Source organism: Notolepis coatsorum (assembly GCF_963971535.1).
Source record: "Notolepis coatsorum genome assembly, chromosome: 1".
NCBI lineage: Eukaryota > Metazoa > Chordata > Actinopteri > Aulopiformes > Paralepididae > Notolepis > Notolepis coatsorum.
The window spans coordinates 122,943,481-122,968,480 of NC_140165.1; the positions used below are offsets into that span (position 1 = coordinate 122,943,481).

The 25,000-nt window shown below is 47.5% G+C and overlaps 1 protein-coding gene across 1 annotated transcript in view; it reads right to left on the bottom strand.

Moving 5' to 3' along the window:
* Positions 1-10,322: 10,322 nt before the first annotated feature.
* The window catches only part of fxn (frataxin), a 52,931-nt gene continuing 38,253 nt past the window's right edge, over positions 10,323-25,000 (bottom strand). The window contains exons 5-6 of the mRNA XM_084325054.1: positions 20,193-20,290; positions 10,323-13,392 (exon numbers count right to left, since the gene is read on the bottom strand). Of these exons, the coding sequence (XP_084181180.1) occupies positions 13,254-13,392; positions 20,193-20,290 (237 nt within the window). The 3' untranslated portion in view covers positions 10,323-13,253. The remainder of the gene's footprint in view (positions 13,393-20,192; positions 20,291-25,000) is intronic.

The following is a 25,000-nucleotide window of genomic DNA, read 5'->3' on the forward strand; positions in this document are numbered from 1 at the left end:
GAGCAGAGAGAGACATAGAGCGACCCCCTTCCAATGTACAGTAAATTACCTAGTATGGTTGTCAATATTCCAATGTACAGTTTTGCTTGTTTGTACAGTATTTCCCCCCAACCCTCCTACCCACCGCCCCCCCCCCCACCCCCCACCCCACCTACCCAACCTCCTCCAATGTACAGTTTTTACGTCAAATGTAGTTACTCCCTTTTCTGGACTCTTTTGTATCACAAACAGTACTGTATTTGCAAATCTGGTATGTCCTAAATGTATAGATGTAGCAGTACTGTCTATCTGTATGTCATATATGTCATATATGTCCTGATGAATTGAAAATGGGGGACCCTGATGTAAACAAGACGAAAGTCTTTCTCTGGTCTGCATCCCCTTAACAATTGTGTGTATTGAGCCGTACTGTATTGTACCCATTCTGCAATCTGTTAATTAAAGCTTTCAATCAATCAATCAATCAAAGACAGAGAGAGACTGAGAGAGAGAGAGAGAGAGAGAGAGAGAGAGAGAGAGAGAGAGAGAGAGAGAGAGAGAGAGAGAGGAGAGAGAGAGACAGACAGACGAGAGGAGCAGAGAGAGAGAGAGAGAGAGAGAGACAGAGAGAGAGAAGACAGAGAGAGAGACAGAGAGAGACAGAGAGAGACAGAGAGAGAGACAGAGAGCGAGACAGAGAGCGAGAGGAGCAGAGAGAGAGAGACAGAGAGAGACAGAGAGAGAGACAGAGAGCGAGAGGAGCAGAGAGAGAGAGAGAGAGAGAGAGAGAGACAGAGAGAGAGACAGAGAGCGAGAGGAGCAGAAAGAGAGTGTGAGGATTCGCCTGTTCCCTGGACCTTTATTCCCTGTCTCCTCACCTCACCAGCCCCCACCCTTGCGAGCATTTTCCCTGCCTCCTACTCTTCACCAGCCCCCACCCTTGTGAGAACTTTTGCCTGCCTCCTACTCTTCACCAGCCCCCACCCTTGGACATCTGTTCCTCTACCTTCACGCACCTGTTGGGAGTTTGCAATCACCTCGGGAGAGTACATAGGTTGCAGACTCCCCTCCAGTCCTGGTCGGGTCGTTCTGTATCTGTATCTGTGTTCACTCTGTGTTCATGGAGTTCTGTACGTTACCATCCTGTACGTTACCATCACCTGCCGCGTCTCCGGCGTGAGACGACGTGCCAGCCATCACCACCTGTCGCCGTTTGCCCTGGAGTGGGACACCGTCTTCGCTCTCTAATTCTCTACGGGAGGTTTTCCAGTTTCCCACTCCAGACGTCAAGCCGGCTCGTCATCGCTCCCGATTCCACGGAGGAAGGCGTCTCTTCGTGATCCTCGTTCCTGGGGTGAGGCTCGTCGTCGCTCCCTAGTATTCCACGGGAGGACGGCGTGTGCCCATCCCGTTCCCCTTGGACCCAGGCTCGTCGTCGCTCCCTAGTATTCCACGGGAGGACGGCATGTGCCCATCCCGTTCCCCTTGGACCCAGGCTCGTCGTCGCTCCCTAGTATTCCACGGGAGGATGGCGTGTGCCCTTCCCGTTCCCCTTGGACCCAGGCTCGTCGTCGCTCCCTAGTATCCACGGGAGGATGGCTTGTTCCCATCCCGTTCCCCTGGGACCCCCTTGTTCTGCGCTGCCCGTCTGCAGCATCGGAGGAGGAGGATCTCCGTGCCCGGCCCCCGCTGTCGGGCCCCCTGTCCCCGTGCCAGGCCTCCGCCGTCGGGCCCCTGTCCCCGTGCCAGGCCTCCGCCGTCGGGCCCCTGTCCCCGTGCCAGGCCTCCGCCTCGGAACCCTGTCCTCATCCCTGTAAGCAGCTCTGGCCCTCGCCCTGTCCAAGGCCTTAACCCTGTTCTCTGTCCCTGTCTCCAGCCCGCCTCTCCGGGCCTCTGTCCCTGTCCCCCTCTCCAGTGCCCCTGGTCCTGGCCCTGACACTTAGCCCTGGTCCTTAGCCCTGGCCCTTAGCCTTAGTCCCTTAGCCTGTTCGCCTCTTAAAGGCACAGTGCCGCATTTTCCATATTTCCTTGACTCGTGTTTTTGTGTTTTCCCTTAAAGGGACTGTGCCGCTTTTTGTTCTATAATAAATATTTGCCCTGTTTGGCTTACTCTCATACCTGTCTTGTGTTGTGCGATTGGGGTCGGTTACAAACCATAACAGTACGACCCGACCCGTCGACGACCCCAGCCAGCACAGACAGTGTATGTGAGTTAGCCCCTGTTAGCGCCCTCTAGTTCCCTCTAGCTCCCTCTAGTTCCCCTGTTAGTTTCCCCTGTTAGTTCCCCTGTTGACTCCCCTGTTAGCTCCCCTGTTAGCCTCGTTAGCTCCCCTGTTAGTTACCCTGTTCCCCACAGCTAGGACTGTCCTTCCAGCTACAGTAGCTTGTTCTCCTTGCTAGTCCAGCCCTGTCTGCTAGCCTAGCTCCGGCAGCTAGCGCAGCCTCTATGCTATTGTAGCAGTACAGCTAGCATAGGCCCTGTAGCTAGCAATGCTCTGGCAGCTACACAGTCCCTCTGCTAGCCCACTTTAGGTGTAGCTTCCCCTGCTAGCATGGCCCAGTTTTTTTTGTTTGTTGCTTTGTCATGTCCCCTGCCCCGCTGTCTGGTTTTTTGGTCGCCCGGTGGCTCCCGTGGAGGGGGAGGTACTGTGAGATTCGCCTGTTCCCTGGACCTTTATTCCCTGTCTCCTCACCTCACCAGCCCCCACCCTTGCGAGCATTTTCCCTGCCTCCTACTCTTCACCAGCCCCCACCCTTGTGAGAACTTTTGCCTGCCTCCTACTCTTCACCAGCCCCCACCCTTGGACATTCTGTTCCTCTACCTTCACGCACCTGTTGGGAGTTTGCAATCACCTCGGGAGATACATAGGTTGCAGACTCCCCTCCAGTCCTGGTCGGGTCGTTCTGTATCTGTATCTGTGTTCACTCTGTGTTCATGGAGTTCTGTTACGTTACCATCCTGTACGTTACCATCACCTGCCGCGTCTCCGGCGTGAGACGACGTGCCAGCCATCACCACCTGTCGCCGTTTGCCTGGAGTGGGACACCGTCTTCGCTCTCTAATTCTCTACGGAGGTTTTCCAGTGTTCCCACTCCATACGTCAAGCCGGCTCGTCATCGCTCCCGATTCCACGGGAGGAAGGCGTCTCTTCGTGATCCTCGTTCCTGGGGTGAGGCTCGTCGTCACTCCCTAGTATTCCACGGGAGGACGGCGTGTGCCCATCCGTTCCCCTTGGACCCAGGCTCGTCGTCGCTCCCTAGTATTCCACGGGAGGATGGCTTGTTCCCATCCCGTTCCCCTGGGACCCCCTTGTTCTGCGCTGCCCGTCTGCAGCATCGGAGGAGGAGGATCTCCGTGCCCGGCCCCCGCTGTCGGGCCCCTGTCCCCGTGCCAGGCCTCCGCCGTCGGGCCCCTGTCCCCGTGCCAGGCCTCCGCCGTCGGGCCCCTGTCCCCGTGCCAGGCCTCCGCCGTCGGAACCCTGTCCTCATCCCTGTAAGCAGCTCTGGCCCTCGCCCTGTCCAAGGCCTTAACCCTGTTCTCTGTCCCTGTCTCCAGCCCGCCTCTCCGGGCCTCTGTCCCTGTCCCCCTCTCCAGTGCCCCTGGTCCTGGCCCTGACACTTAGCCCTGGTCCTTAGCCCTGGCCCTTAGCCTTAGTCCCTTAGCCTGTTCGCCTCTTAAAGGCACAGTGCCGCATTTTCCATATTTCCTTGACTCGTGTTTTTGTGTTTTCCCTTTAAGGGACTGTGCCGCTTTTTGTTCTATAATAAATATTTGCCCTGTTTGGCTTACTCTCATACCTGTCTTGTGTTGTGCGATTGGGGTCGGTTACAAACCATAACAGACAGAGAGAGGAGAGAGAGAGAGGAGAGAGAGATAGAGAGAGACAGAGAGCGAGAGACAGAGAGCGAGAGCAGAGAGAGAGAGAGAGACAGAGAGAGAGAGAGAGAGAGCGAGAGGAGCAGAGAGAGGAGAGAGAGAGAGAGAGAGAGAGAGAGAGAGAGAGAGTGAAGAGCAGAGGGGGGGGGGGATTTCCCCCCCCCCCCCCCCCCCCCCCCCCCCCCCCCCCCCCTCTGGCTGGGAGACGTGATAATGATGAAGCCACAGTGTAACAGAGATCTGGAGATTGTTGGCTGGATGGAACATCTCCAGAGGACTAATACAGGTAGAGATGGGAGTTCTATTCAATACAGTACAATACAATACAACTTTATTATCCAGGGGTTGTTTATCATGTTTATTGTGATACTTATAGTATTATAATATCCACAATATGATATCGATGGCATGACGCCCCCGGTGTTGTGATATTTCTTACGATACTTTTCCAGGCTTTTAATGAAAGACCTTAGGTATAGGTACTAGTACAATGTCTACCTTGTAGCAGATAAAGATATTAAAACGCCGTCTCCCATGTAGGCCGGGGTTAGCGAAGAGGCCGTTTCCCTTCACGACGACTATAGGATGCCAGGATAGAATGGGCCATGTCGGTGATGTAAACGCACTCTACTACAGATTCAGTAACCAATGGTAAAGCTAAAGCAAAACGGAGAACCTTGTTTTAATACCCTCAGAAGAAAGGTACAACAGTGTACCTTTGGTCAGTGGAGCTCGAACCGTTTCCGAGGATAATGGCACAGTGTTTTTTTTCCTGAGAGTGAAAGAGCCAAACAAGTGCTTTCTAAATAAATCAGAACAAACCCGGTGCGCAGTACTAAGCCATGCCACTAAACACGTGTGCAGTCTACTATTGATGACAGTCTCTAGAATTCAACATAACAAAACAACAACCAATATTATATTTCAACCCGAGCTGAAGTGAAAGGTTTATCTCAAAGTTTTATCGCGACTGCCTACCTTCATTATGTTCTCCTCTCTCTGGACCATGTGACACATTATGTTCTCCTCTCTCTGGACCATGTGACACATTATGTTCTCCTCTCTCTGGACCATGTGACACAGTATGTTCTCCTCTCTCTGGACCATGTGACACATTATGTTCTCCTCTCTCTGGACCATGTGACACATTATGTTCTCCTCTCTCCTGGACCATGTGACACATTATGTTCTCCTCTCTCTGGACCATGTGACACATTATGTTCTCCTCTCTCTGGACCATGTGACACAGTATGTTCTCCTCTCTCTGGACCATGTGACACATTATGTTCTCCTCTCTCTGGACCATGTGACACATTATGTTCTCCTCTCTCTGGACCATGTGACACATTATGTTCTCCTCTCTCTGGACCATGTGACACATTATGTTCTCCTCTCTCTGGACCATGTGACACATTATGTTCTCCTCTCTCTGACCATGTGACACATTATGTTCTCCTCTCTCTGGACCATGTGACACATTATGTTCTCCTCTCTCTGGACCATGTGACACATTATGTTCTCCTCTCTCTGGACCATGTGACACATTATGTTCTCCTCTCTCTGGACCATGTGACACAGTATGTTCTCCTCTCTCTGGACCATGTGACACATTATGTTCTCCTCCTCTCTGGACCATGTGACACATTATGTTCTCCTCTCTCTGGACCATGTGACACATTATGTTCTCCTCTCTCTCTGGACCATGTGACACATTATGTTCTCCTCTCTCTGGACCATGTGACACATTATGTTCTCCTCTCTCTCTGGGACCATGTGACACATTATGTTCTCCTATCTCTGACCATGTGACACATTATGTTCTCTCTCTGGACCATGTGACACATTATGTTCTCCTCTCTCTGGACCATGTGACACATTATGTTCTCCTCTCTCTGGACCATGTGACACATTATGTTCTCCTCTCTCTGGACCATGTGACACATTATGTTCTCCTCTCTCTGGACCATGTGACACATTATATTCTCCTCTCTCTGGACCATGTGACACATTATGTTCTCCTCTCTCTGGACCATGTGACACATTATGTTCTCCTCTCTCTGGACCATGTGACACATTACGTTCTCCTCTCTCTGGACCATGTGACACATTATGTTCTCCTCTCTCTGGACCATGTGACACATTATGTTCTCCTCTCTCTGACCATGTGACACATTATGTTCTCCTCTCTCTGGACCATGTGACACATTATGTTCTCCTCTCTCTGGACCATGTGACACATTAGTTCTCCTCTCTCTGACCATGTGACACATTATGTTCTCCTCTCTCTGGACCACGTGACACATTATTTCTCCTCTCTGGACCATGTGACACATTATGTTCTCCTCTCTCTGGACCATGTGACACATATGTTCTCCTCTCTCTGGACCATGTGACACATTATGTTCTCCTCTCTCTGGACCATGTGACACATTATGTTCTCCTCTCTCTGGACCATGTGACACATTATGTTCTCCTCTCTCTGGACCATGTGACACAGTATGTTCTCCTCTCTCTGGACCATGTGACACATTATGTTCTCTCTCTCTGGACCACGTGACACATTATGTTCTCCTCTCTGGACCATGTGACACATTATGTTCTCCTCTCTCTCTGGACCATGTGACACATTATGTTCTCCTCTCTCTGGACCATGTGACACATTATGTTCTCCTCTCTCTGGACCATGTGACACATTATGTTCTCCTCTCTCTGGACCATGTGACACATTATGTTCTCCTCTCTCTGGACCATGTGACACATTATGTTCTCCTCTCTCTCTGGACCATGTGACACATTATGTTCTCCTCCTCTGGACATGTGACACATTATGTTCTCCTCTCTCTGGACCATGTGACACAGTATGTTCTCCTCTCTCTGGACCATGTGACACATTATGTTCTCCTCTCTCTGGACCATGTGACACATTATGTTCTCCTCTCTCTGGACCATGTGACACATTATGTTCTCCTCTCTCTGGACCATGTGACACATTATGTTCTCCTCTCTCTGGACCATGTGACACATTATGTTCTCCTCTCTCTGGACCATGTGACACATTATGTTCTCCTCTCTCTGGACCATGTGACACATTATGTTCTCCTCTCTCTCTGGACCATGTGACACATTATGTTCTCCTCTCTCTGGACCATGTGACACATTATGTTCTCCTCTCTCTCTGGACCATGTGACACATTATGTTCTCCTCTCTCTGGACCATGTGACACATTGTTCTCTCTCTCTGGACCATGTGACACATTATGTTCTCCTCTCTCTGGACCATGTGACACATTATGTTCTCCTCTCTCTGGACCATGTGACACATTATGTTCTCCTCTCTGGACCATGTGACACATTATGTTCTCCTCTCTCTGGACCATGTGACACATTATGTTCTCCTCTCTCTGGACCATGTGACACATTATGTTCTCCTCTCTCTTGGACCATGTGACACATTATGTTCTCCTCTCTCTGGACCATGTGACACATTATATTCTCCTCTCTCTGGACCATGTGACACATTATGTTCTCCTCTCTCTGGACCATGTGACACATTATGTTCTCCTCTCCTTGGACCATGTGACACATTACGTTCTCCTCTCTCTGGACCATGTGACACATTATGTTCTCCTCTCTCTGGACCATGTGACACATATGTTCTCCTCTCTCTGGACCATGTGACACATTATGTTCTCCTCTCTCTGGACCATGTGACACATTATGTTCTCCTCTCTCTGGACATGTGACACATTATGTTCTCCTCTCTCTCTGGACCATGTGACACATTATGTTCTCCTCTCTCTGGACCATGTGACACATTATGTTCTCCTCTCTCTGGACCACGTGACACATTATGTTCTCCTCTCTGGACCATGTGACACATTATCTTCTCCTCTCTGGACCATGTGACACATTATGTTCTCCTCTCTCTGGACCATGTGACACATTATGTTCTCCTCTCTCTGGACCATGTGACACATTATGTTCTCCTCTCTCTGGACCATGTGACACATTATGTTCTCCTCTCTCTGGACCATGTGACACATTATGTTCTCCTCTCTCTGGACCATGTGACACATTATGTTCTCCTCTCTCTGGACCATGTGACACATTATGTTCTCCTCTCTCTGGACCATGTGACACATTATGTTCTCCTCTCTCTGGACCATGTGACACATTATGTTCTCCTCTCTCTGGACCATGTGACACATTATGTTCTCCTCTCTCTGGACCATGTGACACATTATGTTCTCCTCTCTCTCTGGACCATGTGACACATTATGTTCTCCTCTCTCTGGACCATGTGACACATTGTTCTCCTCTCTCTGGACCATGTGACACATTATGTTCTCCTCTCTCTGGACCATGTGACACATTATGTTCTCCTCTCTCTGGACCATGTGACACATTATGTTCTCCTCTCTGGACCATGTGACACATTATGTTCTCCTCTCTCTGGACCATGTGACACATTATGTTCTCCTCTCTCTGGACCATGTGACACATTATGTTCTCCTCTCTCTGGACCATGTGACACATTATGTTCTCCTCTCTCTGGACCATGTGACACATTATATTCTCCTCTCTCTGGACCATGTGACACATTATGTTCTCCTCTCTCTGGACCATGTGACACATTATGTTCTCCTCTCTCTGGACCATGTGACACATTACGTTCTCCTCTCTCTGGACCATGTGACACATTATGTTCTCCTCTCTCTGGACCATGTGACACATTATGTTCTCCTCTCTCTGGACCATGTGACACATTATGTTCTCCTCTCTCTGGACCATGTGACACATTATGTTCTCCTCTCTCTGGACCATGTGACACATTATGTTCTCCTCTCTCTCTGGACCATGTGACACATTATGTTCTCCTCTCTCTGGACCATGTGACACATTATGTTCTCCTCTCTCTGGACCACGTGACACATTATGTTCTCCTCTCTGGACCATGTGACACATTATCTTCTCCTCTCTGGACCATGTGACACATTATGTTCTCCTCTCTCTGGACCATGTGACACATTATGTTCTCCTCTCTCTGGACCATGTGACACATTATGTTCTCCTCTCTCTGGACCATGTGACACATTATGTTCTCCTCTCTCTGGACCATGTGACACATTATGTTCTCCTCTCTCTGGACCATGTGACACATTATGTTCTCCTCTCTCTGGACCATGTGACACATTATGTTCTCCTCTCTCTGGACCATGTGACACATTATGTTCTCCTCTCTCTGGACCATGTGACACATTATGTTCTCCTCTCTCTGGACCATGTGACACATTATGTTCTCCTCTCTCTGGACCATGTGACCCACGACAGCCTACCTTCTCTACGTCCACCTCTCCGTCCTCCGCGCGCTGCGCTGCCTGCTGACGGGGGCCTGTATGTGGAGTGAAGCCGGGCAGCGCCGCTCGTCCTCGACTGGTTCCTTCCTGTGTGTTCTGTTCTGTACACCGAGGGGCTGATATATCCGAGTGTCTCCTCCATAGAGGGGGAGAGAAAAAACATAGCGCAGCCAGGCACCACAGACTAAGGTGTCCAGAGCCCATGTTCCCATGGTAACTTTCCTCTCTCCGTTGAGAAAAGCAAGGCTATTTATGGGCCAGACGATGTGTGACATCGTGGTAGGAGAACATTAACAGAGGGGGGGGGGTTTAAGGCCGTGTGGCTGCCATCTGGTAAAAACTAAACCCAGATAACGGTCATTGTTCTCGTGAACAATAACTAAACTAGATGCTGCAAACCGTGTGCTTTAATTTATACCAATTACAGCCGACCTACCTCTTCTGAGGATGAATATACAGTTCTTATCGTAATGGCTTGATGTATCTATTTGAGTTTAACCCTTTCACTGCCACACGACAGAAGGTTAGCCCTTTACTATCACACGACCGACGGCGATGCTCCATCATTAGCATCATTAGCTCCGCATCGCCGTCGGTCGTGTGATAGTAAAGGGCTAACCTTCTGTATTGTCACAGTGAAAGGGTTAACCGGCTGTCGTGTGGCAGTGAAAGGGTTAAATGTCACATGTGTCTAATGGGGGCGTGGGCTTCAGGGACTTAGCGGCCGCTTAACCCTTTCACTGCGACAACACACAGAAGGCGACCGTCGGTTGTGTGATAGTAAAGGGTTAACCGTCTGTCGTGGGGCAGTGAAAGGGTTAATGATGCTTCACGGCCACTGCTTGCCAGTGAACAGACCTGTGCCCACTATACCCTCCCAACTGCAAACATGCCCCGAATGGATGGCAAACCTCATCCAGCTACAGTAATGTGATTGCATCATAAGCTCATTATGGGATGGGAGTACAACAACGCACCATGGACAAAACAAACGGGGCCTGGTTGAGTCGGCTCAGGCCTACAATACTAGAAATAACCTCAACGGACAAGATATTATAGGATAGCATTTCAATAACTTTATTCTTCAATTATTTACAGGTAGAATAAGATGGAAAGGCTCTTCAAAAAGCTCTTCATAATTACACTCCTATCCAAGGAGGGGTCCGGGAGGGGGGGGTTCGAGCTGGAGCATATGTGTGTAGGGTTTTAGATAATAGGTATTAGGGGTATATCCTGTATAAGACATTGGTATAATTGGTAATTTCGTTGGATATACACTGTATACGGTAAAATATTATTATATATTTTTTTTTGCTTTCTGTTTCTGTGCTTGCATGTCATTTTAGCCATCTTAATTGTTAGTTTCATTATGCATTGTGTGTCGAGTACTGACTTTTAATAATTTTGTTTTGCAATAATAAAAAAAATTAAAATAAAAAAAAATTACATACGGACCTGAGGCCAACAGAATAGGAATTGTGCACGTTAAAAACCATATCTCCAGAAACACACACTTCTTCTACTCAGCGTCATCCTTTCCAACCACCAGCTGGGCCTGAAGGACCGTCACAGCATCGCTCACGTAAAACACCAGGGGTGGAACAATGCATCGATCCGAAGGTGACGATTCAAAAAGTTATAATCAATTCTAATTTTAATTTTATTAGGTCGACTTTTTATTGACCTATAGTTCATTCACGCCGAGTGAATCAGTTCCCCCAGCCACATTTGTGTATTAAACATATTTGGGGGGGGGGGAATTAACTGATCGAAAGTTTATCGAATCGGGGTCAAAATGAAGAGATTTCATGATGCATTGAATCGTTGCCTGAAGAATCGCAATCGAATCGAAGTGGGGTTAAATATTTACACCCCTAGTAAAAACACGTAACGTAACCATCATTCAGCCATGAGACCCTCACAGCATCGTTCACGTGAACACATTTCAATCCATTAATGAGACACGTCCAGCGTTTAGCGCTCACTCATCCCATCCAGCCCTTTTTAGAATATCTTTACGTAGCCAAGTTTAACACATTCTTATCATTCCTATATATTGAATTGAACTGCTACAGCAACAGCCTGGAGCAGCAGGTATAGTGGTGTCTCTCTACACAGTGATCCAGTGATACAACTTTATGTTCTTTACAAAACAGGCTCCTAATGAAAGAGATTAAAGTTGACAGTGAAGACCGATCAGTGAATCACAAAAGCCCTACTTTGGATCTCAGGTTGCACACGCGCTCTAGTTTAATGTTCCTGAATAGCAGCGAGTTATTTTTAGGAGAATAATGCTACCGAGATGATGACCGACCCCCCCCCCCCAAGATTAGATAGTGGGGATGGAGTAACGTAATGAGGATGATTTCCATTTAAATGTTGGGAGGAGGGGTGTGTGTGTTGTTTACAATGTCAATGGCGTGTGTTAAAAGTGCTGACTCTTCCGGAAGCGGGGGGTGGGGCATCTGTTCATCGATCGCGGGGCGGGGGAAGGGGGGGGCACGACGACTCGATAGCTCCCTGATGGCTTGTCCTGATGGCTCAATCAGTGTCCGATTTGATGGGTGGAGGGAGACCACAGCACTTGTTGAAAAGCGAGCGAGGGAGGGAAAACAAAAAGGAGGAAACAGGAGAGTGGAGAGAGCGAGTGGAGAGAGTGGAGAGATAGAGAGAGATAGAGATAGAGATAGAGAGAGAGAGAGAGAGAGAGAGAGAGAGAGAGAGAGAGAGAGAGAGAGAGAGAGAGAGAGAATCCTCCAGGCCACACAGTTGAATCTCTTGTCTCGTTTGGTTTCAAACCAGAGCGCGCTCCATTCAGGTTCTGTAATACAATACATACATACATAGATATACAGTGTATTCACACGGAACACACACCATAATAGTGCTGGAGCACAACAACTACTATATAATTAATATAACTATATAATCTATATAATTGTACAAGATTACTCTGTAAGTGTCGTTTTCTATAAGTAAATACATTGGTTTCCGGGTCAAGGATGAAACCATTATATTTTCAATTTAACACTAGCACAGCCGACAAGGGGTCACATGACCCCTAGGCATTTTCAATAAATGTATCCTCGTCACTCGGTCGAGCTCCAGCTCTGTCACTCAATGACTTTTCCTAAAAGTACCTGTTTTATCTGGCACGGTTTCTGAAATTTCAAAATGACTTCAGGAAAATGTAATTAGAACGTTATTCCACATAATGGGCCGTTGGAACAGACGAAAGTCACAGCACTTTGCGAGCGTCTAGCGCAGGGGTGACTAACCCGTGGCTTGCGAGCCGCATGTGGCTCTTTGCCCGTCAATGGGTGGCTCTTCCACCCAAAAATAAAAAATAAAAAATTATAATATACACTCAAACCTACATTTCATTGTGGTAAACCTCATATTTTTATATTCAGAGGTAATTATATAGTTTACACTGTTTATTTTTCTCATATTTCTCATAGCTGTCGGGTCTTCTGACCCCTCCCCGGCAGGAATCAGTGGCATTTTCTCCATGGCTGTGCTAGTGTTAAAGGTAAAAGGTATTGAAGGGTATTTTTCCCTCCACACCAGTCACATTGTGAAGGTGTCACGTTATGGAGAAGAGTTGCTATATTCCCACAATGACAACAGCACTTCACTGAAACCAAAGGGGCTACAGTAGCCGCAAGCTAGCCGCAAGTTAGCCGTAATTCTGTGTCGAATGAGGAAAGTCAACAACGCTATCATAGCATTTAAAGGAAATCAAATTACAAAGAGTGATGAGAGTATTATAGATTATATTTATACAATATAAACAACAATAACATAATATATAAATCTGTATAGGAACTTATCATAGTGTGAATCTCTCGGCAGGGCCGGACGCGTGGCCAGTGACGACAACCCCACTCCCGCCCCACACGTCAGACCAGAACACAACAGGTTAACAGAGCGCGGAGGCCACCACTGTTTGATGGCATTACAGATGCTGGTGGTGCTGGAGACAGACTTGCAGGTGGGACAGTGGCAGAGCGATGGCTACAGCGTGAGGCACAAAGCTATCAAGAGTAAGGGAGGTGGGACAGGTCCACGTCGAAGCTGTAGATGACGGAGAACTCTCTGGAGAGCCGCTGGTGGAGGCTCAGGCCGTCGTGCGCGTAGACCCACCGCTCCCCGGTCCAGTCGTAGCGCTTGGGCCCGCTGGAAGGAGACACAAGATGGCGCGGCGTTAGCCGTCGTGCTGCTGTGTATCTTTATTTAACCTGTATTTAGCCAGGCAGGTCAATTAAAGAACAGATTCTCATCCACAGCCACGGCCTGGCGGGACCACAAAAGGGCCTCTTGAAGGGTAACAGGAAAAGGGGAGACGCAAACATTATTAGTATATATATATTTTTTTAAAGATTTATTTTAGCATTTTTACAGCTTTTACACCGCAGTGCTTTACGCGGTGCGCCACCCTGGCGCCCACATTTGTTTAATTATAAATAAACCAAAAAGAACAATCTAGATGAGACTATTGGACACAGATGATACATACAGAGGTGAGGGAAATACTGTGATTAAAACACACACCAAACAAACAGCCACTGACGCTCTGTATCGTGTATTATTGGACTATGGTTTTCATTGAGGTTTATGTTTTATTATATTTATATTAGAGAGTTTGGAAGAATAAATGGACTTGTTTACAAACGGCTCTGATGTGGGAGCCGTTTGGGGTCTAAGCCGAATGAGAGGAGAGCCCGTTAATAACGTGAATGAGAGGAGAGCCCGTTAATAACATGAGAGGAGAGCCCGTTAATAACATGAGAGGAGAGCCCGTTAATAACATGAGAGAGGAGAGAGCCCGTTAATAACATGAGAGAGGAGAGCCCGTTAATAACGTGAGAGAGGAGAGAGCCCGTTAATAACATGAGAGAGGAGAGCCCGTTAATAACGTGAATGAGAGGAGAGCCCGTTAATAACGTGAGAGAGGAGAGAGCCCGTTAATAACATGAGAGAGGAGAGAGCCCGTTAATAACGTGAGAGAGGAGAGAGCCCGTTAATAACATGAGAGAGGAGAGCCCGTTAATAACGTGAATGAGAGGAGAGCCCGTTAATAACGTGAGAGAGGAGAGAGCCCGTTAATAACATGAGAGAGGAGAGAGCCCGTTAATAACATGAGAGAGGAGAGCCCGTTAATAACGTGAATGAGAGGAGAGCCCGTTAATAACGTGAATGAGAGGAGAGCCCGTTAATAACATGAGAGAGGAGAGAGCCCGTTAATAACATGAGAGAGGAGAGCCCGTTAATAACGTGAATGAGAGGAGAGCCCGTTAATAACGTGAGAGAGGAGAGCCTGTTAATAACGTGAATGAGAGGAGAGAGCCCGTTAATAACGTGAATGAGAGGAGAGCCCGTTAATAACATGAGAGAGGAGAGCCCGTTAATAACATGAGAGGAGAGCCCGTTAATAACATGAGAGGAGAGCCCGTTAATAATGTGAGAGAGGAGAGCCCGTTAATAACATGAGAGAGGAGAGCCCGTTAATAACATGAGAGGAGAGAGCCCGTTAATAACGTGAGAGAGGAGAGCCCGTTAATAACATGAGAGGAGAGAGCCCGTTAATAACGTGAGAGAGGAGAGAGCCCGTTAATAACGTGAGAGAGGAGAGCCTGTTAATAACGTGAGAGAGGAGAGAGCCCGTTAATAACGTGAGAGAGGAGAGCCTGTTAATAACGTGAGAGAGGAGAGAGCCCGTTAATAACGTGAGAGAGGAGAGCCCGTTAATAACATGAGAGGAGAGCCCGTTAATAACGTGAGAGAGGAGAGCCCGTTAATAACATGAGAGAGGAGAGCCCGTTAATAACATGAGAGGAGAGCCTGTTAATAACGTGAGAGAGGAGAGAGCCCGTTAATAACGTGAGAGAGGAGAGCCCGTTAATAACATGAGAGGAGAGCCCGTTAATAATGTGAGAGAGGAGAGCCTGTTAATAACATGAGAGAGGAGAGAGCCCGTTAATAACATGAGAGAGGAGAGCCCGTTAATAACGTGAATGAGAGGAGAGCCCGTTAATAACGTGAGAGGAGAGCCCGTTAATAACATGAGAGAGGAGAGCCTGTTAATAACGTGAGAGAGGAGAGCCCGTTAATAACATGAGAGAGGAGAGAGCCCGTTAATAACATGAGAGAGGAGAGAGCCCGTTAATAACATGAGAGAGGAGAGCCTGTTAATAACATGAGAGAGGAGAGCCCGTTAATAACATGAGAGAGGAGAGCCCGTTAATAACGTGAGAGGAGAGAGCCCGTTAATAACATGAGAGGAGAGCCCGTTAATAACATGAGAGAGGAGAGAGCCCGTTAATAACGTGAGAGAGGAGAGCCCGTTAATAACGTGAGAGGAGAGAGCCCGTTAATAACATGAGAGAGGAGAGAGCCCGTTAATAACGTGAATGAGAGGAGAGCCCGTTAATAACATGAGAGAGGAGAGAGCCCGTTAATAACATGAGAGAGGAGAGAGCCCGTTAATAACGTGAATGAGAGGAGAGAGCCCGTTAATAACATGAGAGAGGAGAGAGCCTGTTAATAACATGAGAGAGGAGAGAGCCTGTTAATAACATGAGAGAGGAGAGCCTGTTAATAACGTGAATGAGAGGAGAGCCTGTTAATAACGTGAGAGGGGAGAGAGCCCGTTAATAACGTGAGAGAGGAGAGCCCGTTAATAACGTGAGAGAGGAGAGCCCGTTAATAACATGAGAGAGGAGAGCCCGTTAATAACATGAGAGAGGAGAGCCCGTTAATAACGTGAGAGAGGAGAGAGCCCGTTAATAACGTGAGAGGAGAGAGCCCGTTAATAACATGAGAGGAGAGCCCGTTAATAACATGAGAGGAGAGCCTGTTAATAACGTGAATGAGAGGAGAGCCCGTTAATAACGTGAGAGAGGAGAGCCTGTTAATAACGTGAATGAGAGGAGAGCCCGTTAATAACGTGAGAGGAGAGCCCGTTAATAACATGAGAGGAGAGCCCGTTAATAACATGAGAGGAGAGCCCGTTAATAACATGAGGAGAGCCCGTTAATAACGTGAGAGGAGAGAGCCTGTTAATAACGTGAGAGAGGAGAGCCTGTTAATAACGTGAGAGAGGAGAGCCCGTTAATAACGTGAGAGGAGAGCCCGTTAATAAAATGAGAGAGGAGAGCCCGTTAATAACGTGAGAGAGGAGAGAGCCCGTTAATAACGTGAGAGAGGAGAGCCCGTTAATAACGTGAGAGAGGAGAGAGCCCGTTAATAACGTGAGAGAGGAGAGAGCCCGTTAATAACGTGAGAGGAGAGAGCCCGTTAATAACGTGAATGAGAGGAGAGCCCGTTAATAACATGAGAGGAGAGCCCGTTAATAACGTGAGAGGAGAGAGCCTGTTAATAACGTGAGAGAGGAGAGCCTGTTAATAACATGAGAGGAGAGCCCGTTAATAACATGAGAGGAGAGCCCGTTAATAACATGAGAGGAGAGCCCGTTAATAACGTGAATGAGAGGAGAGCCCGTTAATAACGTGAGAGAGGAGAGCCCGTTAATAACGTGAGAGGAGAGAGCCTGTTAATAACGTGAGAGAGGAGAGAGCCCGTTAATAACATGAGAGAGGAGAGCCCGTTAATAACGTGAGAGGAGAGCCCGTTAATAACGTGAGAGAGGAGAGAGCCTGTTAATAACGTGAGAGGAGAGAGCCCGTTAATAACGTGAATGAGAGGAGAGCCCGTTAATAACGTGAGAGAGCTGGTATGTCAACTGAACGGCAAATTAATTCTCCTCCATTGAGTGAATATTTTCATCTAAGTGCTGAAAAGCCGTCAGGAGAGGCTCAGTGTGTTGGGTCACGGAGGGGATGAGAGAGGAGTAAAAACTCATGTGTGCCAGAACTTAACTAGCTCTCGCTCCATCATCCGCACTCTTCAGTGACTGCGTGTCTCTCCCTCATCACTCTCTTCTCCCTCCTCTCCCCTTATTTTGCGTTTTAAAAGAATCGGCTGTAGACAGCTTCATTTTGGCACTTGATTGCTTCAACCATTCGATTTCACCCCAAATCGCACAAGTGCCACTAATCTAGAGCCTTGAAATGCCAAAATAAAGTGAGATTCTCACGTCATAGTATCATTATATCAGTGGCATAAAATGGTCTTAACCCTTTCACTACCGCACTGCCAAATGGTTAACCCTTTCACTGCGACAATACAGAGGGTTAACCGTAAATAGTAATAGTAAAGGGTTAACCTTCTGTAGTGTGGTAGTGAAAGGGTTAAAATAACAATACAATATCGTTTCTCCCAATTATTTCTGGGACAATATATCGTCCAACAAGATTAGTTATCGTGACAGGCTAGGGCTGGGCGATATAACGATAACGATAAATATCGCGATATATTTTAATAATCGATATCGAATATCGAAATTAAAAAAAATCGATTTTTTTTTTTTTTTTTTTTTTTACCTGCAACAGGGCAGTTTTAAAACCAGAGACAGTGGACAGACTTGTCTTTCTTGCCTGCAACTTAAAGTAATGGCTTTGCTTGTCCAAATGACAATACTGACCAAATTCAGATTTCTTTTTCTCGTCCATTTATTTTGTTTGCTTTCTAATTTAAAATACATTTTGAAACCGTCTGTACACAGTAGGCTATGTGTGCTAGCAGAGCTAGTCTCCAGTCACGAGTCACAGTGCACATGTGCGGTGGTTTGTCCACCAAAAAAGCGCCAAAAGATCGAAAATAAACTAGCAGAGCCAGAACTGTTCAACTCCTCTGGAGCCACAGCCAGCAGAGAAGCCGGTTTACTTTAGCTTTTAAACCAGCTGCAGCCTGAGAACTGGAGTGTGAGGGGATGTAACACTAAAGATGGCGGCAATGACAAAGAATTGCTGCAAAATAAACATACATCTGTTGTTAACACTTTGACTGCCGGGACACGTCTTTAGACGTCTTTGCTGGCCATGCTAAAGTTGCCGGGGGACGCTGTACAGCGTCCTTATATCAATATTTCAAAAATCTGCGAGCGGATTCATATTCCCCCTCCGCTGGCCTGAGATACACCAGCAGGACCCACTGAGCTCTCTGGCGGTTCAGGAGCGCCATCTGGTGGCCGATCGGCGCAATCGCCACACAGGATCTTGAATAGAGGTTGTCATGACGACCGTAGTACTTCCGGGCGCTCGCTATGGTTCATGGGACTCTGGCTCGTCACGCTACATGGTGATCGATTGGCAATAACTCGATAAACAACATGATTTGGACGTATATACCATTATACAAGCTGGAGATGGACCGGGTAAAAATATATCCCATAATGATAAAATTTCTACTCGACGATGATCGCCCAACGGCGCGCGGAGACTGGGGTGAGTTTTAGCGTGTAACGTTACCGTCTTAGATACTAACTGCTATTATCAACATTTGACCCACATTAGATGATTGGTATAACGCTGCCCACGGAATTATAAACGCCCCCTCGCCCATCCGGTCAACATCAGATGACGTGTAGTAACTTCTAGAAGTACGTCTAGTTGGAATTTTTTATATCGCGCTGATTGCCATCAAACTGTATTTCATCATCAATATAATGCATTTGGGGCTATATATCACGTTCTGGAGAAAGCTGCAGAAAGAGATGAAAACATACTTATACATTAGACCATACTTTACTATGAATATGTGAATGAAAAAGTTTAACGTTGCTACACAATGAACAATACATATAGGACTTTGAATGGGCCCTAATAATGGCAATGTAGCAATAGAATTTAAAAAGTTATAGCCCTGCAAAGAAGGGGACTTTCTCCATAGACAAATAGCGCTGGCAATCTATGGTATATCATTAATTTAACCCAATGTTTTTTTTTTTTTTTTATACTTATAACAATTCGATAATTATCGATATCGAGAAATAAAATAAAATTATCATATCGTTATCGCGATATGATTTTTTTCCATATCGCCCAGCCCTATGACAGGCCTATCTTGTACAGCCACAAGATACGGCAAATTCAATTCAAACCCCACATTTACCTGTTGTCTAGTGTTAGTCCTTTAGTTTGTTGTTTAGTTTGTCAGGGACCGTGTACAACATACATTAATCAATTAATGAGAGAGATGCATTGCACCAGATTTAGCTATCAGCTCATTTCCTAATTTGTCTGCAGTCCCTGGGCAGGTAGACATACACGAAATACACACTATTAAATACATTATACAATTAAGCAATGCAAAATGCAATTAAGAGATAATAAAATCACATAACAACATCATAGCCACATTCCCTAATCGAGACCTAAGCCCCTCCCCAGCCTCCCTCTATACCCACAAGGAGCACACACACACACACACACACACACAGGAATTGCTATGTACATTAAGAAATCATCATGACAATGAGAAATAGATACCTTCAACAAAAAAGGTTTCATCCTCATTCCCACTTTGTTTGCACCATTGGCGATGGGGCTAAACATTTGTGTACATTTGAATGACAGATTGGGTCTTGAAATTGATATGGAAATCATATTCAGCGGATTCTGAGAGAACAGCTGGCATTCCGCTCTGGCCCAAGGGTTGTAGAAACCCAAGGTCACAGGTTTGATCCCTGCAACAGCCCAAGGTGTCCGTCCGCGTCGAAGTGGCGCTGAGCCATTTTCTTTGAATAAATTCCTAATTACACGATGGAATTCTACGATGATCGGAATGATCCAGATCCAACTGTAGAAACATACCCGTGACTCGTCATAAATCAAAGGGGAGCGTTGATCGTCAATATTACAACTCAGCCTGCGATAACAACACCTGTCCCTCGAGACTCGCTCTGTAAATCCTAAGGTACGGATCATTGTGTTGTGCCTCTGTACCTGGTGGGAGACGAGAGCCAGATCTGTCTGTTGGGGGTCTGTACCTGGTGGTAGACGAGAGCCAGATCTGTTTGTTGGGGGTCTGTACCTGGTGGGAGACGAGAGCCAGATCTGTTTGTTGGGGGTCTGTACCTGGTGGGAGACGAGAGCCAGATCTGTTTGTTGGGGGTCTGCTTATTGATGACATAGGTCCCGTGGTCCCCGCCTACCTTCACTGTCAATACGCCACTCTGAGAGAGAGAGAGAGAGAGAGAGAGAGAGAGAGAGAGAGAGAGAGAGAGAGAGAGAGAGAGAGAGAGAGAATCATGAATATTGAAACGTGGTGTGGCAGACCGGCTGGCGTGGTAATAGACGGCCGCTATGCATCAGCCAAGGTACTGGGGCAATGGCATTAGGGATGGGTACCTTTCACATTTGAACCGATACCGGTACCAGTACCGGTACCTGTGAATCGATACCGGTACCCAGTATTATTGTCATGTGTGACCGACGCTGTGTGTTTATCTGCTTTTGGAAGGAGGACCCTGCTGTGTGCTGTAACCCCCGATCATGTGTCTGGAGACACACGCTGGCCCCGCCCCCAGACACACACTGGCCCGCCTCCAGACACACGCTGGCCCGCCCCCAGACACGCCCCCAGACACATGCTGGCACGCCCCCAGACACACGCTGGCCCGCCCCCAGACACACGCTGGCCCGCCCCCAGACACACGCTGGCCCGCCCCCAGACACACGCTGGCCCCGCCCCCAGACACACGCTGGCCCGCCCCCAGACACACGCTGGCCCGCCTCCAGACACACGCTGGCCCGCCCCCAGACACACCCCCAGACACACGCTGGCCCGCCCCCAGACACACGCTGGCCCGCCCCCAGACACACGCTGGCCCGCCCGCACACACGCTGGCCCGCCCCCAGACACACGCTGGCCCCGCCCCCAGACACACGCTGGCACGCCCCCAGACACACGCTGGCCTGCCTCCAGACACACGCTGGCCCGCCCCCAGACACACGCTGGCCCGCCCCCAGACACACGCTGGCACGCCCCCAGACACACGCTGGCCCGCCCCCAGACACGCCCCCAGACACACGCTGGCCCGCCCCCAGACACACGCTGGCCCTGGCCCGCCCCCAGACACACGCTGGCCCGCCCCCAGACGCTCTACTGTCACCCGGATGATATAAATCATCAAGAGTCACCGTAACTTCCTGGAAGCGATCGTCAGCCGGCCGCGCTGATTAAAAAAAAAAGTTTTATTTCTTTGATTTATTCGGCTGCAGTGTGGTGGATATGATTGTATGAACTTGGATGTCATTGCGTGTGTGATGTGCGTCATGTTGAGTGTACCGTGTGCATTTGCCCACCACCCCCCCCCCCGCCAAAAAAAGACAAGCAAAGGCATTTCCTGTGGCTGACAAAAAAAAGCGTTTTGATCTTTGAAATGAGGATTTTGCTCGACGCTCAACTCCTCCTCCTCCTCTCGCCCATTTCCTTCCTTTCCTTGTTCTCCTCTTCCACATCCCTTGCTTCCTCATCTGTTCCTCCTTCATCTCTTTCCCTTCATCTGCATTTTTTTCAACCTTTTTCTTCTTTCCCATCTCATCTCAAGGTTGGACCCAAAGGTGGCAGGCAGGTTGCTGGTTCGAGTCCCGACACTTGACAGGAGGATGTATTCCAGCTGTGGGGGGGGGGGGGGGGGTTGTTGTCTGTTGTCGTGTTGTAGACTCTGGCTCCATATGTATTTCTCTTTTATTTAGATTCTTCATTGTTGATCTTTACACTCATCCACACTGTGACTATTGTATTGTAGATGAGAGTAGGGATGGGCAAAACTCACACAATTACTATTCGATAGTCAATTATTTGATCAATTAGTCGATTAACAATTCATTTACCAGAAAAAACAACAATTGATCCAACTGCAATTGAACATTCAAAATTATTGACTTTTTCGAGTGCGGCAGCACCACCCTCAGGTCACATGGGTAGTTGCCTCTCTGACACCACCTACTGAATACCCAGAGTAGGAGATGAGCCATGGGGTCTATTTATGTCTGTAAAGGCTGTGTAGTGTGGATGCCTACTGTACATGAGTAGGGCGAGTAACCTACATGCCATTGCTGCTTTTTATCTATTGACTATTGAATTTATTATCTTGAAATAATATAACACCCACCAGTTACTATGACATTGTTTATCATTACATACAATTGATCTATGCTTGTAGCTAAATAAAACAAATTTGGATACATTTGGATGTGAGAGAGAGAGAGAGAGAGAGAGAGAGAGAGAGAGAGAGAGAGAGAGAGAGAGAGAGAGAGAGTGCTGCCCCTTAATTCCATCATTGTTGTAGTGCCAGCAAGGCAAGACAAGAGCAAGGCCCAAACTACTACAACTACTACAACCCTGAGCTCTGGTCTGTAGAGATATCTGAAGAGTGTAGTGTGTCTGTAGAGATATCTGAAGAGTGTAGTGTGTCTGTAGAGATATCTGAAGAGTGTAGTGTGTCTGTAGAGATATCTGAAGAGTGTAGTGTGTCTGTAGAGATATCTGAAGGGCGTAGTGTGTCTGTAGAGATATCTGAAGAGTGTAGTGTGTCTGTAGAGATATCTGAAGAGTGTAGTGTGTCTGTAGAGATATCTGAAGAGTGTAGTGTGTCTGTAGAGATATCTGAAGAGTGTAGTGTGTCTGTAGAGATATCTGAAGAGTGTAGTGTAAAGGAATGTGAATCACTACCCACTTTCAAAACCACTCTCAAAGAGCACCTACGGGAGACTGCAATTCGAAACTGGCCCCCGTAAATGTCCTAACCCAACCCCCCCTCCAATGTACAGTAAATGTCTAACCCAATAATACACGAGACCCTCTTCTTGGACCAACTAAGGTTGTCGATAATCCAATGTACAGTTACCCCCCCCCCCCAACCACCTCCAATGTACAGTTACCACTATGGGATCTGGGCCCCAATTAGATCAGTATAAAACCTTGTATTTTTAAAGGTGCTATAGATAAGAGTAATTATATAAAAAATGTAAAAGTATAATACATCTACAGAACTTCGAAAGATGCGCAATAAAAGTAATGCTTTTACCACCCCGAAATACTATTGATTAATGAATTTAATTAATGTCGTCGTTTACATGTTGCATGTATGTATCCCCTCCTCCCTACGTCCCATTTCAAGATTCAACATGGAATGCACCCAAGTTCAAGTTTCAAATTGTGTTTATTAATTGTCACAATAAAATACACATACTTTACGGTGAAATGCTTGGTTCTGTATGAGCCCCTGAGAGTGTGCTTTACAGTTAAAAAAAAAAGAAAAGGTAAGTAAGAGGAATATACAATATACATTATATACAATATACCCGATTGGATAAATGACATGCTGGTGCTCTAGTGTGCATCTAGTGGCTGAATGTTATCTATAGCGCCTTTAATTGCAAAGGAAAGAAAGGTTGTCCGAGTGCCACACGCCAAGAATGATGTAGCTGCCAATCCTCTAAAGACCCTTTCTTCATCCTGCATGTCTCCCTCCCTCCCTCCCTCCCTCCTCCTCCCCTGTCCAGGAGCTGACCTCTGGTGCTGCAGAGGAGCTAATGATGCTAATGATGGAGCATCGCCGTCGGTTGTGTGATAGTATAAAGGGCTAACCTTCTGTATTGTCACAGTGAAAGGGTTAACCGGCTGTCGTGTGTCACAGTGAAAGGGTTTAACAGAACAACGGCGCGTCAGTCGTGTATAATATTACACCCTGAGAGAGCTGGCCGAGCAAGTGTGTGTATATATGGTGTGTGTGTGTGTGTATATGGGTGTGTGTGTGTGTATATATGGTGTGTGTGTGTGTGTATATATGGTGTGTGTGTGTGTGTATATATGGTGTGTGTATTGTTTATGGTTCCATGTGTGACTGCAGGCAGGTGAAAAGCGGGTCAGTGTGGGTCACTGCAGGCCGATCAGTCAGCGCAGACGGAGACAGGAGCTGTCGGCACGCTGGTTTAAAAAAATTAAGAACCACAGCTTTATTAATTAATCACCCTCCTCCTCTCACGGACAACGCACAAGGATACTTTACTCTGAGGAGAGAGAGGGGGGGGGGGGGTGGAGAGAGGGAGAAAGAGAGCGAGAGAGAGGGGGGGTGGGAGAGAGTGAGAAGGGGATGGATAAAGAGAGGGGGAGAATAGGAAGGGAAAAAGAGTGAGGGGTAGAGAAAGAGAGAGAGAGCCTGAAACGCATACATCTTTCGGTTGCGTTTATTATCCCAGAGGAAATCAATCAATCACACTGCGTCGTCCCTCTACTCTAGGGGTGGGCATGATGAGGGGTGGGCATGATGAGGGGTGGGCATGATGAGGGGTGGGCATGATGAGGGGTGGGCATGATGAGGGGTGGGCATGATGAGGGGTGGGCATGATGAGTAATCGATCACTCAAGTACTCGCCATTTCAACTGAACTCGAGTGGTCTTTGTCTTTGACACACATATATATTTGATTACCAAGTATGTCTCCACTAAAAAGTGCTCGTTTTTGCCACTGAAGCAGAAGTCTGGCTCTAAAGCTTCGCCCCTGAAACCCCGGCGAGGTGCGAGTTGTTGAAAGAAGACAACACTGGAGTTATAGGGTCTTCGCTCTTGGATACATTTGAAAACAAAATGAGTCCCCGGCCGCCTCACGTCACACGGCTTCAACAACAGGCCATGGAGGTGCATCGTATCATAGATCCAACTTATCGATTATGAAATTCGCTGCCAACTATTTTTATAAATCGATTGGTTGTTGCAGCCCTACAACACAACACAACCCAGCAGACAGGCAGACAGGCAGCCCTACAACACAACACAACCCAGCAGACAGGCAGACAGGCAGCCCTACAACACAACACAACCCAACAGACAGGCAGACAGGCAGCCCTACAACACAACACAACCCAGCAGACAGGCA